This window comes from Chionomys nivalis, chromosome 18, assembly GCF_950005125.1.
Source record: "Chionomys nivalis chromosome 18, mChiNiv1.1, whole genome shotgun sequence".
NCBI lineage: Eukaryota > Metazoa > Chordata > Mammalia > Rodentia > Cricetidae > Chionomys > Chionomys nivalis.
In genome coordinates this window covers 10,414,022-10,430,856 of record NC_080103.1, presented here as the reverse complement: position 1 = coordinate 10,430,856, position 16,835 = coordinate 10,414,022, and the positions used below count along the sequence as shown (strand labels likewise).

General features: G+C 47.8%; 2 protein-coding genes across 4 annotated transcripts in view; both read right to left on the bottom strand.

Annotated features, from left to right (window-relative positions):
• Positions 1-80: 80 nt before the first annotated feature.
• Mtmr11 (myotubularin related protein 11) lies at positions 81-8,857 on the bottom strand. Of its 2 annotated transcripts, XM_057793533.1 has the most exons (18): positions 8,804-8,821; positions 8,575-8,720; positions 8,150-8,240; positions 7,472-7,593; positions 7,060-7,120; positions 6,819-6,961; positions 6,305-6,383; positions 6,065-6,200; positions 5,759-5,846; positions 5,547-5,635; positions 5,339-5,463; positions 4,038-4,104; positions 3,598-3,668; positions 2,940-3,106; positions 2,528-2,701; positions 1,833-2,015; positions 1,141-1,434; positions 81-728 (listed from the first exon to the last, which is right to left on the bottom strand). In XM_057793533.1, exons 2-18 carry the CDS (start codon positions 8,638-8,640, stop codon positions 582-584), a joined length of 2,103 nt encoding a protein of 700 aa, XP_057649516.1. In that variant the 5' UTR covers positions 8,641-8,720; positions 8,804-8,821; the 3' UTR covers positions 81-581. The 2 variants fall into 2 exon arrangements, with proteins under 2 accessions (XP_057649516.1, XP_057649515.1); XM_057793532.1 differs by having other exon boundaries at positions 8,575-8,857.
• Positions 8,858-9,730: 873 nt separating this feature from the next.
• The window catches only part of Otud7b (OTU deubiquitinase 7B), a 61,528-nt gene continuing 54,423 nt past the window's right edge, over positions 9,731-16,835 (bottom strand). For both annotated transcript variants that reach the window (XM_057793132.1, XM_057793131.1), the window contains one exon: positions 9,731-15,852. In XM_057793132.1, the coding sequence (XP_057649115.1) occupies positions 14,650-15,852 (1,203 nt within the window). In that variant the 3' untranslated portion in view covers positions 9,731-14,649. The remainder of the gene's footprint in view (positions 15,853-16,835) is intronic.

The window sequence follows — 16,835 nt, the reverse complement described above, 5'->3', positions numbered from 1 at the left end:
ATTCTCTCAGTTCATATTTTTCTTCCAACCGCTTTTCTGAGATCATCATTCAACACAAGAAACGCTACCAGCAGTGCGTAAAAGTACTGTACTTTAATGAATTCCTTAAATAGAAATACCACTACAAAAATACACAGTGGGAGGAGAGGGTGTCTCCCTTATTCACCTCGTTCCGGTAGAAGACTAAAAGACCGGGTTTCAAAGCCGCGGTGAGGCTTGAGAATGAGGTCTCTAGGACATCTTGGGACTGATCTCACAGTTTTGACTGTTTGTGATCTAAAAGGTATGGAATTGCCTCGGGGGCGGGGCTGGGGGGGGAGGCAACCACATTCTGAACTGGTTTTGTTTCTTATTCTTCAAATCAAGAGAAACAAAAATAGCTCTAGTAACCAAACTAGACAGGCAAGCTGAAGGGAGCTGGAGGTTGGAAGCACCCGCCTCTTCTACAGAGACTCACGCAGGGAGTTAGCTCCTTTATGGGCTGGGATGTGAAAACTGAGCACCAAAGTCAGATACAAAGAAAGCTTCGTAGAACCTCCCCCTCCGTCCCCTCTGCCCTGCCTTCCAGAATGCTAGCAGTTTCAACGGATCTGAGAGAGCATGGTATTTGGATCTCTTTTCTTGCAGTGATCCTCAGGAGATACTCTTGGTGTCAATTTTCTTAATAGTTCCTGGAGACAAGAGAGCTCTTCCTGGAGGCCAGAGACTGTAACTGCTGAGGAGCCCATCTGGGAAGGAGAGAAAGAAGGGCACGAAGGTATATTGTTGCAAGTCTAGCTGGTTTGCTTGCCTTTTTCGTTTTGTGTTTTTTAAGTCATGGTTTCTCTGTTTAGCCTTGGCTGCCTTGAAAACTCACTTTGTAAACCAAGCTAGCCTGGTCTGCACACAGGCACGGGCCCCCACTGCCTGGCAAAGGAGTAGTATCTGTTTTTAAGATCCTTGCTACTTCTAGAGTCTTAAATGCTCCTTCCTCTTCTGCCTGTGCCCTACATTCTATATGACTCAAGCCACAGGCAGTTTCCCGCCACCGATTAGCCCAAGTGGATAAACAGTGTCACAGCTTGATAGAGTACCCCCAGTTCCTCCAGCCTGTTGCCTTTCCAGCTCTTTCTCCCCCTCCAGTCTGTCTTCCCTTCTCACCTGGACCTCAGGCCTTCCCCTCAGGTAACAACGTTTCCAGAATCTGATCTGAGGTCCCAGATACCCAGGCAGCAGTAGCCCAGGAGGTAAAGGGCAAGCTCCCCAATGTGAGGGGAGCCCCCATTCTTGATCAGCTAGGCTTTCGGAGGATCTAGCAGGTCGAGGGAGCCAATGAGAAGAGACTGCCAGCAAGGAGGGACTGTCTTGCCAAGGACAGAGCTGATTTAGGGGTGTCAGGGCCCCTCGAGAGAACAGCCACACAGAACTGGGGGGTCCAGGAACCATGAAGCTTTTCTAAAAAAGAAAGTGAAGTGAACAGGCAACTGAGAAAACAGCTGCTTTCTGAAGTGGGAGGGTATCCAGCTGCCGCCCACTCATGGTCCCATGACTGAAACCCCAAGCCGCCTCTGAGCTCACGTCTCACCAGGCTTAGGGCTTCAGGGTTATTAGGTTCATTTTTAGAGAAACTTGTAATATATGGACATGAAACAAGAGGACTAGCAAACAGAAATGAAGACAAAAGGGATGCTGTCTGCTATTCTGGGACAGCGGTTTTGCTGAAGACAGGCTACACGTGACAGCTTTAAAAGACATGGCAGCTTTCTCTGAGGATCTCCAATATCCTGTCTTTCTACATCGTCTAGTAGTGTGAGCCTGATAAAGTCAGGGAAATTGAAGGGTAGGCATTTTACCTGTTGTCTGGGGAGCCAGGAATCTGGGCAGTGCTCCGGACTGTAGCCAGGATTAAGGAATTGTGATATCTGTTCCTTGCTGTAGCGTAAATCCCAGTCCCAGACAGACAGATGTAGATTAGCAGAGCTCCCAGTTAGGGACTGGGAGTCCTCAGGGGGGTAAACTTGTGTATAGGAGTTGAACTGGACAGCGGAAACAAGAAAAGGGGTGGTTAGAGCTCAGGAAGTGGCTTCGTGGAGAAAAGCACTTGCCGTGTGAATTTGAATGCCCAGAACCCACACAAGGTCAGACACACAGCTCGGGGTCGGCGGCCTCAGTACTTCCACAGGAAGGAGAGTCCCTGAGAGCGCAGTCAGACAAGCAGTAGGTGGAAGGTGAAGACCGCCACCTGAGCCCTCCGACCACCGCAGGACTCCTATGGCATGCACACATCCACATTCACACACATAAACTGCACGCATGCACACACATTTTAAACGGATTATTAAACCAGTGTATGTGTGTCCACCTGTCCTATATCTACAAACCCCCTTACTCCCTATTTCAGGCATCATATATAGAACAAAAGTCTAATCTCAAGAGGGAGCTCCCCCAACCCCTTCCATATACCTCAATTTTTATAAATCAAAACCAAATCTCCAAGTTTGAATACTCTACCGGGGGAAGAAAAACCAAAACTATAGAAGTCACTGACCTGCCCACTCTTCTTCCCACGCTCCCAGGGAGTGTCTTTCAGGAAGGTAAGGGTGTCAGGAACCCAGATGCTGTCATGCAGAGCAAGAAGGAAAAACTCAGAGAACTCAAATTCAGCTGGAAACTGCTGGAGGAGCTGCCAGGCACAGTCAAGGAAGAGAGGAAACACTGGGGCCTAAAAAAAGAAAAAAGAGGTTGGAGAGTCTACAGGGATCTAAAGAAGGAGATAGCAAAATACAAGAGCAGAGGGCCCAGGAGCAGGATACTAAGGAGGTCAGAATTAAGAGCACCAGGATGTGAGCCTGGCCATCAGACTATGTTCACTTCCAGTGGGTCAGCCTCTGCCATTCTCTCACTCTTGTTTTCTTCGGAATGACCACCCCCCCCCCAAACAAAACCTAAAGTGTTCTCACCTCTTCACTGCCCCCAGTTTCCCCAAGCCTGGTCAGGAAAGGGTGTCCAGCTGCCACCCACTCTCGCTGGACTAGTGACTGGAAACCAAACAATGTCCGGGCTTCCGGGGCCAAAAGCAGCTGGACGAGTGAAGAGAGGAGGCCATTGAAATCACGATCCCCACGCTCTGGGCGATGAAGAAGGAACAAAAAAGGGGGTCCGAGAAACTAGGACAGGAGGGGATGAGAAGAGGAAACATGGGAGAGGACAGGAGGGGCACGGAAAGGGAAGGGAAGGGAAGGAAGAGAAAGCAGGATTGACAGGGCACAGAGAAGTGAAGAGAAAACAAAGCTCAAATGAATCACTTCATAGACTTCACCTTCTAGAAACATCCAGTGTCACAGAGGAAGCAGAGCCACGCTTCCCAAACTAACATCCCAGGTGCCCTTCCTGGGGACCTGCATGGGGACAGGTCCCCATCCACTGATGAAGGGGCCAGAGGGACTAAGAGCATCTTATTACAGCAGGGAGACTGCATAGCTCTGAAGGATGCTTTGGTACAACTGCTTCCTTGAGCACAAAGATACTAGAATTTAAGGGCGTAAGGAAGCTCTACAGATCTTCCAGTCACATGAAGGAAAAGGTCAGGACTGCAGGGAGCTGACCCAAGGAACTCACCTTGAAGTACTACAGAACGGACCCGAGATGTCACTAATACTGAGATGTCACTGGCCTTTCGAAGACAAGACCTGGAGGGGCATGTGAGGAAGGGAGTAATAGATTAGGAGAGAGGCAGATTTCCAAATACCTGCTCCTTCTAAGAAACAGTAGTACAGTCTTCTTGGGAAACTGAGGGGATAATTTATGGAAGGCATTGGAAAGCCCAAGTCAAGAGAAGGCTGGAGAAGTTGGATTTTATTTTGTTTGTTTCAAGACAGAGTCTTACTAGTATCCCTGGCTATCCTGGAACTTGGCCGGGTTGGACTTGAACTCATAGACATCCACCTGCCTCTACCCTCTACCTCTGCTGCTGCCTTGAGTGCTGGGATTAAAGGTGTGCACCATTATATTTGGCTACAAATTAGAATTATTAACCAAAATTAGAAAGTTGAGCATACCTGACATAGTCCAACCATCGTGTTCCTTCCAAGGCTGAGAGCCACTTATCTTCAGCTACAGAAGAATCTAGCAGAGAGGGATCAAGAAAGGCAAAGAGATAAGGATCCAGGTCTATACCCTAATGGGTTAAAGTCTGATAGAGAAGGCGAAGGAGATGGCTCAGTGGTTGAGAGCATTGGCTGCTCTTCCAGAGGACCCAGGTTCAATTCCCAGCACCCACATGGCAGCTCACAGCTATAACTCAAGTTCCAGAGATCTGACACCCTCACACCAATGCACATAAAGGGGTATCACTACTTTAATCCCAGCACCTGGGAGGCAGAGGCAGTGTGAGTTCCAGGACAGTCAGGGCTACACAATAAGACCCTGTCTCAAAAAAGCAAAACAAAATAAAATGGTTTAGTAGTGGGGGCTAGATAGAATACTTGGTGTTAAGAGTGCACATCACTCTTCCCAATGACCTGAGTTTGATTCTCAGAGCCACCTGTAACTCCAGGTCTAGGTGGTTTGACACCATTGGCCTCCACAGGTACCCCCAAATACACGGCATACAGACACATGTGTACACATGATTAAATATAAAGGAAGGCCTTGGTTTTGATCCTGAGCATTTAAAAAAGGTTTTTGAGTATACAATATAGTAAATAATATTCACTGTACACTTAAGATGGGTAGAGTGAATTTCATAAAGATTTTTTTTTTCATTTTTGTTCTGAGACAGTGTCTCAGAGTTCATGCAGGTATGTGTGTGTGCCACTGGACCCATATTCAGCCAGCAGTGGAGTTTTATTTTTATTTTATATTTATTTATTTATTTGTTTTTTTCAAGACAGGGTTTCTCTGTGGTTTTGGAGCCTGTCCTGGAACTAGCTCTTGTAGACCAGGCTGGTCTCGAACTCACAGAGATCCCCCTGCCTCTGCCTCCCAAGTGCTGGGATTAAAGGCGTGTGCCACCACTGCCCGGCCGAAGTTTTATTTTTAAAGTTAAAGAGCAGAGTGTGGTGGTACATGCCTTTAATCCCGGCACTCATGAGACAGAGGCAGGCAGGTAGGTCAGTGAGTTTGAGGCCAACCTGGTCTACATAGTGAGCTGCAGATCAGCCTGGGCTACATGTGACACTCTGTCTTAAAGAATAAGAAATCAAAACAAAAAAGATTTTGGGGAAAACAGGCTATTGGTAATCTGTAAGTGGTGAAGATGGGATATAAAAGTGAAGGTTCATGGGCTAAAGGGCCATTCATCTATAATATACAAAATAGTAAACCAGGGTAGAGTTGGGGGCTCACAGGTTATTCTCACCAGGCAGGCAAAGGGCCCTCAGCTTCACGTGGGCAAGCTGGATATCAGCAAGACTGGGCATCTCGTCCATAGAGTCTACCAAGACAACATCAGAGTGCCCAGCCTGTAGCATGGACTCCACTGCTCTGCAGGGAAGGAAGGGAGTCAGGAATTACGGCAAGGCGTCTCCTGCGAATACCTAGCCCCAAGTGTCATCGCAACTCCTCACCTGACATCTTCTTTGTTAGGGTCACTGGCTACATAGAAGCCTCCACATCGGAGAAGGTCACTGCCGCCAGGGTGGTGCCAGGACAAGCGCTTCATAAGGGTGAGAAGAGGGTCATTGTAGAAGAACTATTATTAAGCTGCCCTTGTCCCGACAATGACCTCACAGGAAGCCCTCCAATCCCTTTTCCCCTGACCCTCTAATCTCAGACTAACCGGTCCACGGCCCTGCTGGAAGTGGGCAAATGCTCTTCTGACCTCACTGTCCAGAATTCGATTAGGGACCCAGAAGTAACCCGAGAGGCTGCAAAATAAAGAGTGACGTCACAGCCTGTCAGTGACCTCTGCTAATAGGAGCTAGTATGACAAGGAAGTTATTTTGGAAAGACCATTCCAAGGGATCTCAGGTTTTAAAAACAGAGGTAATAGAGCCTGGAGTTTATGGGAAGTTCTGGCTTAGAGGATCAAGGAACTCTAGGAAGACCTGGAAGGCAGCAGGAGTGGGGTGGACGGGGACATCACCTGGTAGCCATGTCGAACCTCTCGTTGACTGTGCTAACCCTCCAGCCGCTGGCCCCCTGCTTCTTCCGCTCAGCTTCCCAGTCTTCTGAAGTCTCCAGGAGAGGAATAGGTGGTTTTCTGGAGCCAGTAACCTTGCCTGGAGCAGGAGTGAGACGCAGAGGAAGAAGAAATGTTTTATCCAACTAGCCCCTTCCGTTTCAGACTCTTCCCATTTCCTTAAGCTAAGGCATCCTCACTCACCAACTTTGCTCAGGGTTATTCCTCTATAGTGCTGGATTTGACTACTCTGAGCTCGGGCTTGAACAATGGCCATGGTTACCTGAAGAGGAAAACATATTCCATCCTTTAGCCCCAGACGAAAGGAAAAAGAATGAAATGGAGCACATGTTGCTCCACCATCTTTACCACCAATAGCGCAGAGAAGCTAAAGCAGGCCCCAGAGAAGGGGGCCTCCACAAGTGGGTACTGGGAGCAGAGGGACAAACTTAGAACCACAGACTCAGAACATTAATTTTGGGGAGGAACCTTGGGACTATTATCCAACTCTCCACAATTTTCAGAGGTAAAAACTTACCCATAGTTACTGCCCGTAACCGACAGAGGCAAACTACAGTTCAGGCCCCCTCCCATCATGAGACTATCACTCCAGTCTTTTAGCTTCTTGAGTGGAGTGGACTGACAAGAGAGCCTGGAGCATGGAGCAGAGGCTGGGTTCCTAAGGTGAAAAGAGTTCTTCAAATGAAAGGGTTCTTACCTGAAAGGCCTGAGGCTCCAGCCCTCCAGCCTCAAAACCAACTCGAAGCAGACGGAAGTCTCGGCCATGAATGAGAATCTCCTCTGGGATGAACTTAAGCTGGGACCCCGGACGGAGGAGCTGCACTCTCGACAAGCCGCTCACTGAAGCGAGAGTCGAAGTAAAATAGCTATGGGTCACTCTGGGAGGGCTCCCTGCAGCCCAGCCTGCCCCACCCCTTTTATAAAACCCTCAGGCTTACCAGCCTCTAAACGCCCAATGTTGACCAGGGCAAAATCATATTCACTGCTCAGGGGAGTGTCCTAAAGGAAGCCAAGACTGGTGTTATTGACCTCGGACAGCCACCATTGTCCCACCTTAGTGACTCCTCTCTCCCCTCCCCAGTAGAAGGCAACTTACTTCCCTAGAAATAATTCCTACTATCAATGATACATCCAAAAGAAAACCCCTAATCCTGTTTGTCTGAATCCAGACTCCCTTGCTGTTCACTCTAGCTGTCCTTTTATTTTGTCCGGTAACAAGAGTATTGCTATGTAGCCTAGGCTAGCCTGGAACACTCATGGTCTTCCTATCTCAGCCTCCGGGGGGGGGGGGTCACAGGTCACTGCCACCATGCCCAGCTTCTGTCTTGTCTATTATCCTAACCATCTCACCTGATTTCGCTGCCATCCACAAGGTTGGAAGGTGACCCTAAAGTTAGTGCAGATCAGAGTTCCAGGCAGTTCCAATTCTTGCCCCTTCCTCAGCCCTGGTGCCCATGCTAGGATCTTCTCCCCTAAAAGGGAAAAAAGGAAGCAAAGTTCTGTTCCCTGTGCTGCCCACACGTCTACATCTCTACTCCTCTTTCTAGAATGGAAGATAGAAGGGAAATGATTTGCTTTTTTTTTTTTTCCCTCTCTCTCTCCAGACAGGGTTTCTCTGTGTCCTCAGTCCTGGCTGTTCTGGAACTCACTTTGTAGACCAGGCTCCAGGCTGGCCTCGAACTCACGGAGATCCACCTGTCTCTGTGTCCCAAGTGCTGGGATTAAAGGTGTGCACTGCCATCACCACCTGGCTATGATTTGCATTTTTTAACCTCTAAAAACTCAGTGTACAAAACACGGCACATAGTAGACACGCAATGATCATGGACTAGTTAATAAGAAAAGGGCTAACCAAGGCAAGAAAGCAAGAGGGAACATTAAGGTTCCCCACCAGCTCTGGGGAGACAGGAGAGCAAGCCTCAGGCAGAACAACTCCGAGGAAAGGAATCCAGAGCTATGTCTGGTGAGAACATACGAAGGCTGGGGTAGGAGGAATCCTGATGGAGTCGTGGGAAGTCAAATTATTACCTGGGAGACACCCAGAGGCCAGGCAACCGCCAAGCTGATGACTGCTGGGCTCCGGCATCCTGTTGCCTCCGCCAGACTTGGGTCCAGAGAGCTGAGAAGGGGAGAGTTAATCTGGGACTTCCCAACCTCAGGATCTGAGATTTCTTCAGCAGCTGCCGGCAGGGACGCACACTGAGCCTCTCCCTCTCGGGGAAACTGAGACCAGTGACTGCCAGGAGCTCAGGCCTGGGACTGGCAGACAGGACAGGGAGGGGCTAGTTAATGGATAATGAGACAACTCGAGACTGAAAAGGGCAGAGCAAGCTCCATGGCAGTTGATAAAAAGATACACCCTCCTCCTTTGGACCCTTTGCTTCCCTCTTAATTTCCACAGCATCCCCATTCACACCGTCTTGCCACCCCCTCCCCCCATTCCTTCTCCTTACCCCCATCTCTGGCTCCTCCTTCCGGGGGGCAATGTTGAAACTCTGGCCCCGGCCCCCCCACCACATTTCCCTGGCTCCATCCGGGAGTGGAGCAGCTAAGGGTGGGAGTTCTCAAAGATGCTCACTCTCTGGGGAGAGGCTAAATCCTAGAGGTGGGGAGAAAGAGGCCAGGGAGGACTCAGGGAAAACAGCCTTTGGGATGCCAAGAGCACAGTTCTGGTGGTCTTACTTGAAAGGTGTGTCCTGTCCAGACACGGGAGGCTCTTTGGAAACTTCGGTGAGTCTAAAGAGGACAGGCGAGGTGCCCAACCCCTTAAAGGAGAATACGCACAATTTTTTGGAAAGTAGAAAGGAAACGGAGGACCTTAAGAAAGATGGGAGAAATGGGGTAACTGGGGAATACCCAAATTCCCTTCACCCAATCCCACATTCTAGTCTCTTTCTGTTCATGAATATTAGAAGTGTGGGGGCAGTAATACAATTATTAGAAACATTTTGTGCTAGCTCTACTGTTTCAGTGGAAACGAAACACTAGGAAACTCAGTGTTTTGTTTGGTTTATTTATGGGTTTGTGATTATGTTGTTATTTTGGCCTGTTTTGATTTTCAACCTTCACCGACAAGCTAACGACAGGGGTTGAGAAGAGGACGTAAATGGGAACAGGACCTTTTGTCCTTTCCGGAGAGCGTGACAGGCCGAGGGGCGAGTGAAGTGGGCGGAAGTTGGTGCGTCTAGGATGCAGACGTAGTACAGGTATTTTGGCGTGCAAATCTCGTCAGTGGGGTGGGGGAGGGGGGGGAGGCGGGTAGAAAGCCCAGGAAAAACTCAATAGTATCTAACCCAGCCTTTACGCACAGCAAGCGCACCTCCCTGTTCCCGCCCTCACCTATTCCCCTGGAAAACCCTGCCTCCTCCTCTCCAACCCAGTCACCAGATCTCCTAATGAATGATTCATGTTCTGGACTTTGAAAGCTAAGGGTTGGAAACCTTTCAGCTCCAGGATCACATAGCCCCCTCCTTCCTTGCTTAACTCAAGGAGCAAAGATGGGGGTAGGGTGCTAGGAGACGCAGAACGGAGATGGAGGTGGGGAAGGCAACTCGAGGGCAGCATGTTTCAACACGGAAAAGACAGGAAATGAACACAAAATTGGTGTTAATGAGCTGCTGTTTTATTGTTTCTGAGTCTGTACAGAGGCAGCAATCCTAAGGTGGGGGCCGTGACACCCAATACTCCCCTCCCCACAGCACACATCCTTCCAGCCTCAGCTTCCCAAGTTCCCAGTGTTGGCTGCAACTGTGGAAATAGTGAAGCTAGCCCGAGCAGAGTCAGTCTGGAACAAACAGGTAGTACTTGCTAGCAAGAGCCCCAGAAGCCCGACTCTAAGAGTCCAAAGGCCGCTGACCACCACCACCCCACACCTCAATGTCTTGTGGAAGAAAGTACGGGCTGTAAGAAGGAAGCAGCATGTAGAGAGGTGTGCCCCACCCCCCATGGTTTAAAAATCCCATGATCCACTTTTCCTCTCCCCACCTTTCTTCAGAGAGCCTCATTCTATTTTTTAATACCTTAAGGTATGGGAGCAGCAGAATACAGAGGAAGGAATAGGAGAAAGAAATAAATTGGGTGATTTGGATCATCACCTAACCAGAAATTGCGGAGGGGTAGCAGCCGTGGGTTAGGTAACGGAAGACTGCAGCACACACCCAGAAGCCCATGATGGAGAGGGCACAGAGAGGCAAACAGCTCGATCAGTTTTTCATTTTCAGACCCCTATTTTGGTTACAGGTTTGTGCCAGGAGCAAGGGCTGTTGGGAGGGGCAGCTGGAGGAGGGAGGTGGAGCTGAGTGACTCAGAGGATGAATCACAGATCCAGTTATAAACACAGAAAGAGGCCAAGGTCCTTCCCACCCCAATCCTTAGACAGCTTCCATCACTTCTGCTGCCCCCAACCCAGACAGTCAATGGAGGAAGCAGACACAGGAATTCTACATGGAAGCATGGTAGTTAATCAGCTTAAGCACAGGAGGCAATACACCCTAACTTGTGACTGGGTATCTGCAAAATATTAAAAGAGACAGAGTGCCTCTATGACTCATTGAATCAGCAATTGGAGATGGAGGGAAAGAAGAAAATTATGAGACTCTGGGGTACATGTGTTTCTAAGCCAGAAAATGGCTTCCAATTCACCTATGGCTATATGGCTGATACTGCCTCCTTGGAAAATGAGGGCACAGTCCAGAGGTGTCTGAGTAACTCACAATTATTTCCAAATGCTCCTTTATTGAAGGAAAAACAAAGTGCCTGGAACCTTGGGCATGTGACTGAAGGAAGAAAGGCAAGAGCCAGATCTCAGAGAACCAGCTCCATTCTCTGGGCTCAGGATCACCTCCCAAGTGTACAATATAAAATCATGCTAATTTTTGCTTTATTGGTCTGTGGCCTTTGGAAGCCTATAGCGAGGAAGGTACTTCTACTTTAAGGCACAGCAGGGAACTTAACACCATCCTTCACTCTTAGAAATTGCATCTTAAAAACTAAATAAAAAGATACAATTTATATTATTTATAAAACAGTATGAGGAAATCTTTTGCAATTCTCAATTAAGCCAGCATGAGTTAAGAGGCAGGATGTGGAGGCTGGCCCTCTAGTGTATTTGCTGTAAGCTGGGAACACAATGTAGGGTGGGGAGTGCAAGAGTGCAGCCATGTGAAGTGAAAGGAGAAAAATAAGACCCTGAAGATCTCTCTGCATCCCACTTCAGCAGAAGCCCAGATGCCCTGGATTGACAGGAATAATTGCACTTAAATGGAAGCCTGAGAGATGAGGCCATGCCTCATCTAAGGATACAGGGTCTGCCTTCCGTCACTCATGTGACCTCCTAAACAAGGGAGGTTCTACTCACTTGAAAGCCCCCACACCACAGCAATTGCATGGGCTCGTCTATCCCAAGAGACAGGCCGGTCCTTATCGGTTTTGTTTTCTAGACATTAACTCCATCCTACTCAACCCCTCCTTCACCCCCAAAAAGAATGAAAAATAAAGTCCACCACTCCTTATTTAAAAAAAAAAAAAAGAATGTGTCAGAGAATGGAGAGGCCTTTTGGTGTCATCCTCCCAACTGAAACAGATTTAACAAGAAGTTAAAGGGCCTAAGACCCATTTTCCACACGATCTTAGAACATCCTTCCCTTTCCCTGGAACTTCCTTTTATTTTTGCTTTGGAAAGACAAACAATTAAGATTGGGTACCATATAAATAAAAACAAACATGATACAAGGTTTCTGTTTCTCTTCATTTGTCCTCAGTTTTTAAAAACAAGAGTGGTAAATACAATCTAATAACAGATCAAGTCCAAACACAGCAGTCCAGGGGAGAGCAACTCCCCTGGTTTTACTTGATAGGAAAACCCCTGCCAGGCTCTCTGTTCCTATCCACTTAGGCAGGCATCTATGCAGGATATGGGAGAATGACTGAGCAGTGCACACCATGGTGTCTGTAGTGTCAGAAGGGAGAGGCTCATCTGGTGAAGGCTTCACCAGTGTCATTCAAACTCCAGTAACCGGGACAAGTCTAAAGGGATGAGAACAAGGCACAGACATTCATTCACCTTGGGAGAAAAACTGAAGGAGTGCTTAAAACCCAGGAATCAAGATAAATACTATCTTGATGCAATATTTTTTTAAAAAAATCAAAAAATGTTTAAAAAGAACAAACTTTATGAACATATCAAAATTTAAATTGGATTTGTCCTCATAGTTGTTCAGTTCAGGGCTCACTTCTTTACCTTAACACCAATTCCTGTTATATCCCAAGATTTTGATGTTTTGGTCAATCTGGGTTTTATATTATGTTTCTATACTTGACAGTGTGACCCCAGCACTTAGGAAGCTGAAGCAAGAGGGTCATACATTTGAGGCCAGCCTAGGCTACAGAGTAGGACCCTATCAAAAAAACAAAACAACAACAACAACAAAAAAAAAAACCCTCAATTTCTGAATAGACCTTTAAATTATACACCAGTCAGAAATGCTTGTCTCATATTAGGTTCCAGCTTAAAGAAACCTGGGCGTGGTGGCTCATGCCTAGATCCCACAATTCAGAAGACTGAGGCAGGAGGGTGGCTATGTGTTGAAGGCTAGCCTGGTCTATATAGCAAGTACCAGGCTGGCCAGCCAGGACTAAATATCAAAGAAACAAACAAAAAATTGCCTAAAAATAATGATAGGAAATTATTAAATCAACAGATTGGTAGATATGTAAGTGAGTGACTTTCAAATTTTTGGAGGGGAAAAAGCCTTTCTAAACTAAATAATTTCACTGAGAAACTTTTGACTAGCTTCGTTATCAAGGCGAGGTATGTGACCATTTTCCTAACTAGGCAGAAGAAACATGTAGACAAGGGTTCCTCAAGCGTGCATGCGCACACATGCGTGCGCACACACACATAGTCATTTGTGACTTACATCAAATGTGAGAATTACATTCCATTAGTGGGTGATGACATCCCTCACTCAGCAAAGAAATCAAAGCCCAGAACACAGTCCAGTTAACACTCCGGACACACCTCTTCTTCATACGCAGCCACAAGTGTACACAGTTGCATAGATGATTTTTCCCCCAGAAAAAAAATATAAGGAAAAAGGACAATTGGTGAGAGATAGTCTTGTGGATTAAAGCTCTTAGAAATGGCTCTGGTCAGAGCATAAACTGTCCAGACCTGTGCTTTGTGCAAACTGCAAGGGAGCTCTCACCACTGGGGCCACTCCACCCCTCTGGAGAACAGGATTGGCTCAGGAAAAGGGACAAATCCAAAGGCAGATCTGCTCACGGGGCTAATCTGGGCCTGTGGCTACGGTTCACTAAAATATATTTCTCTAGCTACCTTTATAAAAGGCCCCTTCCCACACTTCAATACCAGTCCTAATATCAAAAATATTCTTCTTACAAAGTATTTTTATTATTTTAATAAACTAACCATAGATTAAGGTCAGCTATGGCTTAACAAAAGAAGCCAGGATGTTAAGTTCATTCTCCAGCAATAGACAGGAAGGAGAAAAAAAATCACTTAAATGGGGATAGGGAGTAAGTAATTTTTAATTTTTTTTTTGTCAGGATCTTATTTCTTTTTCTTTAAAAAATTAGTACACTAAGCTGCTTTCTCTAGAAAGGCAGCCGCAGAGGACGAGAACTCTGTATAGGGTTTTGGTATTGTTTCAAACAGTCTGGCCGAGCGTCTGGCCTTCCTCCGCCTTCCTCAGTGCACTCAAACCCCACATATAGTTATTGCTAAGTAGTTAAAAATAGATTCCTCTGTACCCACCCACCTGAAGAGAAGCCTACACACAAGGCTGCTCTTACCACCCTCCTCTACCCCAAAGGGGACTTGATTTTAAAATAAAAAACTTTTTTTTTTAAATCAACTTCTTAGCTTAGTCCTCAAAATGGATGAGGAAAGGATGGGGGCAATAGACAGTCTCCCCTAAAACTAGAATGGATGGCAGATGACTATCTAGACGAACGTAACACTTAGAGGCAAAGAATCCCCCTTGAAGGTTCCTATTTCCACTCACTGGGATTTCAATACCCTAAGTAGGCCAAGCACACATGCCTGACATCTACCTAATTCAGACCAGGATCAAACTTGTTCTCAGGTTCGCTCTATGTTCCCAACTCCATCATCATGTGCTTTTTTTCTAAAGTCAATGAACTTTGGTCTATTTTTCCTTAACTGACTGAAAGAAAACCTTCTTTCCAGGTTCCTCCTCCAAGATGTCCACCCACCTCCCACACACACACACCAATTATTTCCCTACTTTCCCTTGGGCCCTGGGATAGGGCAAGAAGTTATGAGATAGTCTTCCCCTTCTGTCTTGCAGTCTTAAGCCAAACTGCGTAAGAGTAGTACAGCCCTTGAGGTAGTACTAGCCCTGTCCTGCTCTCGCCAGCCTGCCAGCACTCCAGCTCCCACAAACACTTCTGCACTTGCCCCATCAACACAGGGGCTGGGTCTTGATGAGCCAGAGATGAGCTTAACTTTTCTTTGTTTAGCCCCTTTCCTGCCAGGTTCCACCCATTCAGAACCTATGCGCCAGCAGTTCCCCACTGGGTTCCCGTTCCCTCCTCCTCAGTTCTTCCCTGTAACAGCAAGAGCAGAAGTTGTTTGTCTCAGGGTGTCCATAGAAGCTGCAGTTCGGTTGTTTGCATTTGGTCTGGGTTGGGGAAATGCCCCGGGGACCTCCAGCCCATCCATCTGGCTCAGGGGGCTCTCTGTAGCCATTGCTATAGGAATCAGCCACCCGGAACTGGGGTGGTAACAAGGCACCCCTGTGAACTCCATCTTTGCCTGGCTCCAGAGATGGGATGTTGTCCTGGTGGGGGTAGGGTCGTCCAGGAGGGTACTGTCTGGGAAAGGTGGCATATGGTGGAAGGCCACCTACACATGGGCCCCCTGCCAACTGCCGGCGAGGCTCCTGGCAGTGGACTCCACCCCCAGAAGGTCGCGGGATAGTAAAGCCCCCAGGGTAACCAGCAGAGAATGCCAGTGCCTTGGACTCTGCTGGGGGGTCACTGGGCGGGACCTCCCCACCATCTGGCTCTGACTTTTTGGCTGGAGGAGGCCCACTAACTAACCCTCCATTCATGATCTTCCTCTCAGCTTCCTTCTGCTTCTGTTCTGCCAGGAATCTCTCCTCAGCATCTGCAAGGTAGCGCTGGATCATCTCCTCCTGATATTGGTGCCGGTGGCCCATCTTCAGAGTTCCAACAAAAATAAATTTGCCCTCCCCTTGCATTGCAATCCTCATAATGCTCAAGCTTTGCATCACTTCCTGGCTATACTTGCTCCCTCCATTGCCAGCAGACTCAGACGAGGGTTTCTCTGACACAGGCCCATCCCCAGCTGCATCCTCCTTGCCACCCTTCCAGCTCTTCAATGAGTTGTTCTTCTTCTTCTTCTCTAGTGTCTCGGTACCACTGCTTATTCCAGACCCACTCCCCAGTCCTCCAGGCTTGGGGCCCTTGCTATGCATCAGGCCCCCCATGTTCTTCTTAAGCTTGCTGCCCAAGGTCTTGCCAAAGCTGCCCAGTTTGTTAGCCACAGAATCTGCTCTTTTCTTGTCCTTCTCCCGGTCTCGCTTCGACTTCTCCTTCCGTCTGCTGCCCTCATTGCCGGTAGAACTGCTGCCAACTGACTCCTTGTCTGATTCTCCAGACTCAGGAGTGGACCTGGGCTCGTCTCCAGCTGAGGCTGTGGGGGACTCTGGCTGAGCCAGAGGAGCCTGTAACAGAGAGCACCATTGACAGTTACCTCACTGGTTGGTGTGGGTAAGTTCCCACAGGCACGGAACCTATCTAACAGTTTACAGGGCTCCCTGTCACCTCTGATATTGGCCACACACAAAAAAGGGTAATATCCTGATTAGTGCTTTTATCACTTTGATATTAGTTAGGGTCATCCAGGAAGAAGGAATGTTAGTTAAAGAGCCGCCCCCATCATTCTGGCAAGCTGGCAAGTCTGAGGAGCCTTTTCTTGATTAGTGACTGATGTTGGAGGGCCCAGCTCACAGTGGGTGGTACTGCTTCTGAGTAGGTAGTCTTGGGTTGTGTAAGAGAAGTCAGGAGAGCAGGCTAGTAAACAGTGTTCCCCCATGACCTCCACTTCAGTGCCTGTCTCTATGTTCCTGCCCTGGCTTCCAACAATGCTGGAGTGCTATCAGAACATGTACACCAAATAAACTCTTTCCCCCCACATCAACTCTTTGGTCATGATCTTTACCACAGCAACAGGTAGCAAACTAGAACAGGTGGCAAGTGCACCATGAACCCCATCTGTGAAGTGACTGTCTAGCTCCAGAAAAGGTTACTAGTATGACAAAGTTCACTCAAGAGGCCACTGTCCTTTTCTGGCTTCAGCCAGATGGTCATGGGCCAAGAAAAGATATTTATCTAATATCTAACTTTCCATCACTCACTGAAGTCTGATCTCCTTCTGTAATGAGGAGATTCAAGAGGGAACCTGAGTGTTTCACAGCAGTGAGGCACTGTAATGCACGGCCTCTGGGTGAGCAGGGGCGTTTTCTTCCTTCCTTCCTTTCCTCTCTTCCTTTTCTCCTTCCTTCCTTCCTTCCTTCCTTCCTTCCTTCCTTCCTTCCTTCCTTCCTTCCTTCCTTCCTTCCTTCCTTCCTTTCTCTCTCTTCTTTCCTTCATTTGAGATGGGGTCTTGTTACACCATCCAGGGTAGCCTAGAGCTCATATTCCCCTT